Source organism: Prunus avium, chromosome 2 (assembly GCF_965620075.1).
Source record: "Prunus avium chromosome 2, drPruAviu1.hap1.1, whole genome shotgun sequence".
Classification (NCBI taxonomy): domain Eukaryota; kingdom Viridiplantae; phylum Streptophyta; class Magnoliopsida; order Rosales; family Rosaceae; genus Prunus; species Prunus avium.
Genome location: NC_142285.1, coordinates 21,708,611 through 21,717,306, shown reverse-complemented (window position 1 = coordinate 21,717,306; position 8,696 = coordinate 21,708,611). Strand labels below are relative to the sequence as shown.

Below are 8,696 nucleotides of genomic sequence, written 5' to 3'. Positions count from 1 at the left end.
CAAAGATGGTAAGTGTTTACGCCCATGACATGAGAAAGCAGCTGGAGGACCTGGACCAACCGGGTAAACGCAAGAAAACAGATCGCGAAAGTAGGTATGCTCAAGCTAAGAGTGCGATCTTTGGGAGCTCGAGTGATGAGCCCCAAGAGGCTGTGCGAGAAGCCCCGGAAGAGGATAGCCATAGGGCTAAACTCAAAGGTCCAATGGCCGAGACACCGAGCACTGTGAAAGAATAATTTCTAATGTATTAGTGGTGTGCCTGGTTGTCTTTGCCCTTTCCGTGTATTTTAATTTTTTTTTTTGTTTTTGTTTTTGTTTTTTTTGAATTGAAAGAAATGAAGTTGCAGAAGAAAAAGAAGCACACTTCCCAAACAAAACAAAGACGACAGCCGAAAGGGAAAACACACTTCCCAAAATTAAAATAAAACAAAACAAAACACAAAGCACCAAAAAAAACATAAAACACCAGAAAACACGGAGGTAAAAAGAAAATTAAAGTGAAAGTAGAAATGCTCCCTTCTAAATGCATGCGACCGCAAAATCCTCGTGAAGCGTAGGTATCGAGAGAAAATGGCAAACAGCTGGACCACAAATCTCTCATCAGCAAACGTCTATTTAAACCATGCCTCTGCAAGCGGAAGAGTACCCTGCATTTCTTTCTGCAAATTCAAGGAAAACCATCAAAAACATCCAAAAACAAAACAATGGCATCCTCATGCACTCGCCTTGATGATCTCAACCTTGAGCTGTCACTAGCACCACCAAATTCCCAGATAAGGGCTCATCCAACCCCTATCTTCCAAAACTCCTCATACCATCATGGCTCGGCCTCAAACTTCTCTGAGGTGGTGCCGCGAAGGGTAGTAATGCCGGAGGGCATGACTGTCAGCAGACTGACAGTTGCAGATCACCTGCATGTGGCGCAGAGGTCTGACCAGATGGCAGTGGACGAGTCCCACAATCTAACTGTGCTCAACGCGGTCTCGGCCACAAATTTGGGCATGCGCCTACTGGCGAGAACACGAGAGTGCGGGGCACTGAGTGAGGAGGTGGCGGCCCTGAAAGCTCTGGTGGCGGACCTGCAGAAGCGGCTCTACAGCGCCAACCAGCATGTAGAGATGCTGCAGAAAAGGAACGAAGATCATGTAGAGCTGCTGCAGATTCTACAAGCAAGAACAGACAGAGGCAATTAGCAGAAGCCTCAGCTAGCTCAAAATGCAAAAGAAACAAGTGATTCAGAAATTTATTTATTTATTTATTTATTTTAAGTTTGTGTGTAGAATCACATGTTTTGGAATGAAATAAGCATTTGAGCCAAAATTCTGAGTGCATAATCATAAAGCAACCTACTTCCCAAACTTATATGAAACAATGTTTATAAATGATGGAGAATTAATACTAAACAATGCCATATAGAAAAATTGGGATGGATAATCACAAAATAAAAAAGAAATAGTAAACAAATAAAAGTTGAACTAACAGTAAAAGTTGAAACAAACTAACTAATACCCGTCTCAAAATATAACCCAAAAACAAAATAAATTAAAAGTTCAAAAGGGTACAAAGCTCAAAGCACTACTGATCATCATCAGTCTCATCATCATCATCACCATCAACATCATCACCATCAACATATGCAGAGGTCCCGGGATGACCTGGCATCTGGAGGTGCGTCCAAATGGCGTCAATGGAAGTGCTCATATTCTGCATCTGCTGAAACTGGAGCTGCATCTGCTGGTATTGCATCATTTGCATGTCCCAGATGGCTTGATGACTGGGGTCCCAAGCAGAAGTGTCGATACTGGGAGCAGGTGGGAATGGCGGTGGTGGTGCCGGCCTGTGTGGCGGTGGTGGTGGCATATGGGGTGGCACCGGAGCAGGTGCAGGTGCAGGTGCATGGCGCCTCTGAGAAATGCTCTTGGACACAGAAGTGTCCGAAATGGGACCCATGGGCTCAACAAATATATCATTAGGGCGAGCCCTAACCCCTGAGCGTTCACATAACATGCTAACAAGGCAAGGATAATAGATTATGCTCTTTTTACGTGCACAAGCCTTCAAGCGTTCAAAAATAATGTCACAAATAGGTAGGGAAAAATATCCCTCATGCAAACATTTCAGGATCCTGACCCCCATTGTGGGAATTTCCGACCGTTGGCCGGAAGGGTAGATGTTGTGGCGCACAAAGCTCCACAAGATGGCAAAGTAGGGTGTCAATTTACCCTGAATGAGGACATTCTTTTTGGTTTGAGATGCAAAGGCAGTAGGATCAGCATATAAAAGTGTTTCAGCTGCGCTTTGCATGTCAAAATGGCATAACAGAGAAGGGTTCCAAGCAGAAGTGTCATGCACAGGTATGTGAAGGATTTCAGAAATAATAGAGGGGGATAGCACAACATTTTTGCCCCGAACCTTGATGGGCACATTTTCATTAGCTCTAACCTCCTCACTAGGGAAAGCAGCATAGAATTCTCGCACAACAGACTCATTGTATTTTTTATAGATGCGAGCTAGAGGTAATATGTTACGGTCCCTAAGAAGGTACTGGACTTGAAGAAGTCCAGCGGTTTGGATGGAGGGACTAAGATCGAGGTTACACTCAGTAACCACAGTGGCTGTGAGCATGGCCTCTTCCGACTGAGGTGCACTTCCTGAAGAAGATGCACCCTTTTTCTTACCGGTTCTAGCTCTAGACATCTAAAGAAAATAAACCAATATGCACAAAGCAAGAAAACAACAAAATTCATGCCACAATTCCCAAACATGCAATATGCCAACAATTTAACCACAATGCCAGAATTGCATTTACAAAGCCAAAATTTCAACCACAATTATGCATAAATTCAACAATTCCACAAAATTAATCACAATGCACAATTATGCCAAAATTCCAAAATGTAAACCACAATCCCAACATTCAACCACAAATGTAATGAGACAATAATAAACACAAATAACAACAATAATAATCAAATAAGAGATTGAGAGTGAGAAAAACATACCCAATTGAGCAAAATCACACCAACACAACCACAAACCACAATCAACAACAAAAACAAAGAAAAACAAGTTAGAATCACGAACAAACAATAAGAAAAGCAATTAGATTAAGAAAATCAAAGGAAAACTCAAAGAAAAATTCGAAATTTACCTTGGGTGAACAGTAACCCTAACTGAAAATCCTCCAAAATTGATGAAAACACTTGAAATTTCAAGGAATAGAAGCCAAAAACGGATTCTACTCGAAAAATTAAGTGAGAAAAGTGTGATTTGGGTTAGGATTAGGGTGGGTTGTGAGGGAGGTAGAGGGAGGGAGAAGAGAGAAAACGAAGAGGGAGAGGGTTCTATCGCTGGGAAGAAGAAGAAGTGAGGAGAGAGAAGAGAGAAAAGAAAAGAAAAGAAAAGGAACCGGTTTTAAAAAAAAATCGCGACGAGCGACCGGTCGCGAGTGAAAAGCGACCGGTCGCTTTGAAACAGATTCAAAAACAAAGAAATTCGCGAAGCGCGACCGGTCGCAAGGCAAAAGCGACCGGTCGTTTTTACACAGATTGAAATTTTTATTTTGCGCGACTCGCGACCGGTCGCAAGTGAAAAGCGACCGGTCGTTTTCTGGGTTTTTTTTTTTTTTTTTTTTAATTTTTAATTTTAAAAATATATATTTTTTAGATTAATTTGGGACTTACCTTCCCAACTCAGTTTTGCACCATAGCAGGTACATCAATGAAGTGGAGCACTTCATCTTCTTGATGCAAAACATTTTCGTGGTAGACTTTCAACCTATGCCCATTAACCTTCGATTCATTTCCCGTGCTAATATGTCGGATATCAACTGCACCATAAGGGTAGACATTAGTAATAATATACGGGCCCGTCCAACGGGATCGAAGCTTACCTGGAAAAAGCTTGAACTTAGAGGTAAAGAGTAATACTCTTTGCCCTATTTCAAACGACTTCCTAATGATATGCCTATCATGAAACGCCTTTGTTTTTTCCTTGTAAATTTTTGCGTTCTCATAAGCATCATTGCGAAGCTCGTCCAGTTCGCTCAGTTGTAACCTTCTGATATTTCCTGCTTCCTTCATGTCGAAGTTGTACTTCTTAATTGCCCAAAGGGCCCTGTGTTCAAGCTCGACAGGTAAATGACAAGGTTTACCAAAGATTAAGCGAAATGGAGACATACCGATTGGAGTTTTGTAAGCAGTTCGGTAGGCCCAGAGAGCATCGTTAAGGCGCAAAGACCAATCCTTTCGAGTAGGACCAACAGTCTTCTCTAATATATGCTTCACCTCTCTGTTAGAAATCTCCACTTGTCCACTAGTTTGAGGGTGATAGGGGGTGGACACCTTGTGAGTTATGCCATACTTCTTGAGTAGGGTCTCAAATGATCGGTTGCAAAAATGGGATCCCCCATCACTAATGATAGCCCTTGGTGTTCCAAACCTACAAAAGATATTGGCTCGAAGAAAGCTAAGAACAACTTTCGCATCATTAGTCTTGGTTGGAATTGCTTCCACCCATTTTGAAACATAATCAACCGCAAGTAGAATAAATAGATTTCCAAAAGATGAAGGAAATGGACCCATGAAATCTATTCCCCATACATCAAATATTTCAACAATTAGAATTGGATTTAAAGGCATTTGATTTCGAGATGAAATGTTACCCATCCGTTGACATCTATCACAAGATAGACAGAATTGTGAGGCATCTTTGAACAAGCTTGGCCAATAGAATCCACTTTGCAAAACTTTTAATGCTGTCTTCTTGGCTCCAAAGTGGCCACCACATGCGTTCGAGTGACAGAATGTGAGTATGGACTGAGATTCGGTCTCGGGAACACATCGCCTAATCACGGAGTCCGAACAATACTTCCACAAATATGGGTCATCCCACACATAGGACTTGGTGGTTTTCAGCAATTTGTCCTTTTGACCTCTTGACAAGTCCCTTGGTATATTTCCTGTAGCAAGAAAATTGATAATGTCAGCATACCATGGGTCAGAAACTTGTAATGCAAAAAGTTGCTCATCAGGAAAGGATTCACGAAGAGGAAGAGTGTCTTCTTCGGTATTGGAGTTAGTGATCAATCGGCTAAGGTGGTCAGCTACCACATTTTCCGATCCCTTCTTATCTCTGATTTCTATATCAAACTCTTGGAGCAATAAAACCCATCGTATCAATCTTGGTTTTGCTTCCTTCTTTGCCAAGAGATATTTCAAAGCTGCATGATCAGTAAAAACAATTACTTTAGAGCCTATCAAATACGAACGAAATTTCTCTAAAGCAAAAATTACAGCTAAAAGCTCTTTCTCAGTAGTTGAATAGTTCAACTGAGCATCATTAAGGGTACGGCTTGCATAATATATGGCATGCAATCTCTTCTCAACTCTTTGTCCCAATACAGCTCCAACTGCAAAATCAGATGCATCACACATTAATTCAAAAGGTAAATTCCAATTTGGAGGCATAATGATCGGTGCAGTTGTGAGAAGAGTTTTGAGCTTTTGAAAAGCTGCCAAACATTCATCATTAAAATCAAAATTTGCATCTTTGGCAAGCAAGCTACACAATGGTCGAGAGATCTTAGAAAAATCTTTTATGAATCTTCTATAGAACCCGGCATGTCCTAAGAAGGATCGGATCTCTTTCACTGATGTGGGAGGTGGCAAACCGCTTATCACATCTACTTTGGCTCTGTCAACCTCAATGCCTTGACTGGAAATCACATGACCTAAAACAATTCCCTGTTGTACCATGAAATGACACTTTTCCCAATTGAGAATTAAGTTGCATTCCCGGCATCTTTGCAAAACTAAAGACAAGTTGTTAAGGCATGATTCAAATGAATGACCAAACACACTAAAATCATCCATGAATACTTCAATAAATTTTTCTACCATATCGGAGAAAATACTCATCATGCATCGTTGGAAGGTGGCCGGGGCATTACACAATCCAAATGGCATACGCCGGTAGGCGAAGGTACCATAAGGACATGTGAATGTCGTCTTGTGTTGGTCTTCAGGAGCGATGGCAATTTGGTTGTATCCTGAATAGCCATCCAAGAAGCAGTAGTAACTGTGACCTGCAAGACGTTCAAGCATTTGGTCAATAAATGGTAATGGAAAATGATCTTTTCGGGTGGCGGTATTTAATTTTCTATAATCAATACAAACACGCCATCCCGTTTTGACACGAGAAGGAATAAGTTCATTTTCCTCATTTCTTACAACAGTTATTCCTGACTTTTTAGGAACCACTTGGACCAGGCTTACCCACTTGCTATCGGAAATAGGATAAATTATACCCACATCCAATAGCTTCAGAATTTCTTTTCGGACTACCTCTGTCATGATTGGATTTAACCTGCGTTGAGCATCCTTTGTGGGTTTGGAATCAATTTCCAGTAAAATTCTATGCATGCATCTTGTTGGGCTTATTCCCTTGATGTCCGCAATACTCCAACCAATTGCTCCCTTGTGTTCTCTTAACACTTGCATCAACTTCTGTTCATTTTCCACATTGAGATTGCTAGCAATAATCACGGGCAATGTCTCTGTTTTACCTAAATAAACATACTTCAAGTGGGATGGCAATGGTTTGAGCTCTAACTCGGGTGCCCTGTCAAGAGAAGGAACAAGCTTTTCAGTATTGATTGGCAAAGGTATAAAATTTGGAGTGTACTTACGTGGTATGGCTGGACATGCATCAAGGAATTTCACAGCCTCAAGTAACTCATCGTCAACAATTTCAGCAACTTGAGGATTTTGTATCAACACCTTTTCTAATGAATCTGTACCATGAGTACTATTAAATGTATTTTGCACAATATGACACAATGTATCAATACGAAAACATTCATGTTCATCATTGGGAAGTTTGAAGGCATCATATACTTTGAACTTTATTGTTTCCCCTTGAACTGTCATTGTCAATGTTCCTTGTCGAACATTGATCACAGTATCTGCAGTGGCCATGAAAGGGCGGCCAAGAATCAATGGAAGATCCGCACCCGGAATAGGAGTTTCTTCCATTTCTAGCACCAAAAAGTCAGCTGGTAAAATGAGATCATTTACTTTCACAAGTACATCTTCCAAAATTCCTCTTGGATATCTCACTGATCGGTCCGCCAATTGAATGCTGACAGAAGTTGGTTTAAGATCACCTAAGTTAAGGGCTTCAAAAACAGAATAAGGCATCAGATTAATTGAAGCACCTAAATCAAGTAAAGCTTTGTCAAACAATTTATCTCCAATAATGCAAGGAATTGTAAAACTTCCTGGATCTTTTAATTTGGGAGGGAGTTTCCTTTGCAAAACAGCAGAAGCTTCTTCCGTTAGTGCAACCGTTTCATGATCTTGGAATCTCCTCTTGTTGGTGCAAAGGTCCTTCAAAAACTTTGCATAAGTCGGAATTTGCTTGATTGCATCCAAGAGAGGAATATTGACTTGCACTTTTCTGAAGGTTTCCAATATTTCCTTGGCTTGTTGAATTTTTTTGGAACTCATAAGCCTGTGAGGAAAAGGAGCACGTAAGATTTCTTCATTAGTAGGTTCACGACTTACCTTCTCCTTTCTTGCCCTTCTTGCAAGTTCATGCTTTGGGATCCACTCGGATGAAGAAGCTGCTTGCTTATCTTTCTCTTTGTTGCTTTCATCCTTTTCTTTAGGCTCAGCCACTTGTTCAACCTGCATGTCATCAACATTTTGAATTAAATCTTTAGAACTATTAATTTCACCAATTACCTTACCAGTTCTCAAGGTAACTGCTTGAACATGCTCCCGCCCAGTTGGATTAATCACTGGTTGGCTAGGCATCATACCAGGTTCCCTTTGACTCAAAGCTGTAGCAATTTGTCCCACTTGAGTTTCTAGATTGGCAATGGCCTTATCCGTTTTCTGCATGTGGGTGTCATTCCTCTGCATGTAGCTTTTTGTCTCAGTGATGAAACTATCTGTGTTTCTAGCCATGGAAGCAACAAGTTCTTCCAAAGATTTTCCTGTAGATTGTGGTTGAGGTGGTGGTTGTGGTGGATTGTAGTAGTGCATTTGACCATGAGGTGGGCGAGTATGTTGTTGGCCTTGAGGTGGTTGAGTTGGCCCTTGAGGTGGTTGAGTTGGCCCTTGTTGAACATTCGAATTGTCACTCCACCTGAAATTTGGATGATTTCTCCACCCCGGATTGTATGTTTGTGAGAAAGGATCATTCTTAGGCCACTGATTTCTCTGAAATGAGCCCACTGCATTTGCTTCCTCATGTACCAAGGGACAATCCTCAGTGTCATGACCAATTGTGGAGCAAAATGCACAAACCTTGGATGATCCCGGTGCCAATTTCTTCACCATGTTGGTTAGGTTTGCAATCTGAGCTTCCATACTAGAAAGGGTACTTACATCATAGGATTCCCCTTTTCTGACTGGTTTTTGCCTTGAATTATATTGGCGAGCATTTGCAGCAATAAGATCAAATATTTCTCGCACTTGTGTTGGAGTCTTGGTCATTATAGTTCCTCCGGCAGCTGCATTCACATTATTTTGATCCGCTTCAAAAAGTCCTTCATAGAAGTGCTGCATTAGAAGCCAAGCTTGTACATTATGATGCGGACAAATGATTAGAAGTTTCTTGAAACGGTCCCAATAATCCTGGAAGCTTTCTCCCGGCCTTTGCAGAATTCCAGTAATCTGACTTCGGAGTTC

General features: G+C 41.2%; 1 protein-coding gene and 1 non-coding gene across 2 annotated transcripts; one reads left to right on the top strand and one right to left on the bottom strand.

Moving 5' to 3' along the window:
* Positions 1 to 1,745: 1,745 nt before the first annotated feature.
* Positions 1,746 to 2,697, bottom strand: LOC148296607 (uncharacterized). Its single transcript, XM_088248578.1, has 2 exons — positions 1,947 to 2,697; positions 1,746 to 1,915 (listed from the first exon to the last, which is right to left on the bottom strand). Exons 1-2 carry the CDS (start codon positions 2,695 to 2,697, stop codon positions 1,746 to 1,748), a joined length of 921 nt encoding a protein of 306 aa, XP_088104704.1.
* A 5,892-nt stretch (positions 2,698 to 8,589) lies between these two features.
* LOC148296606 (small nucleolar RNA R71) lies at positions 8,590 to 8,696 on the top strand. Its single transcript, XR_015834222.1, has one exon. It is a non-coding gene; the product is annotated as a small nucleolar RNA R71 (small nucleolar RNA).

What these genes read in the sequence shown, in the direction of transcription:
- LOC148296607 (XM_088248578.1), bottom strand. Translation starts at nt 2,697, where the DNA reads ATGTCTAGAGCTAGAACCGGTAAGAAAAAGGGTGCATCTTCTTCAGGA. An exon ending in TATATTTGTTGAGCCCATGG is followed by an intron (nt 1,916 to 1,946) that starts GTCCCATTTCGG and finishes TGTGTCCAAGAG; the next exon opens with CATTTCTCAGAGGCGCCATG.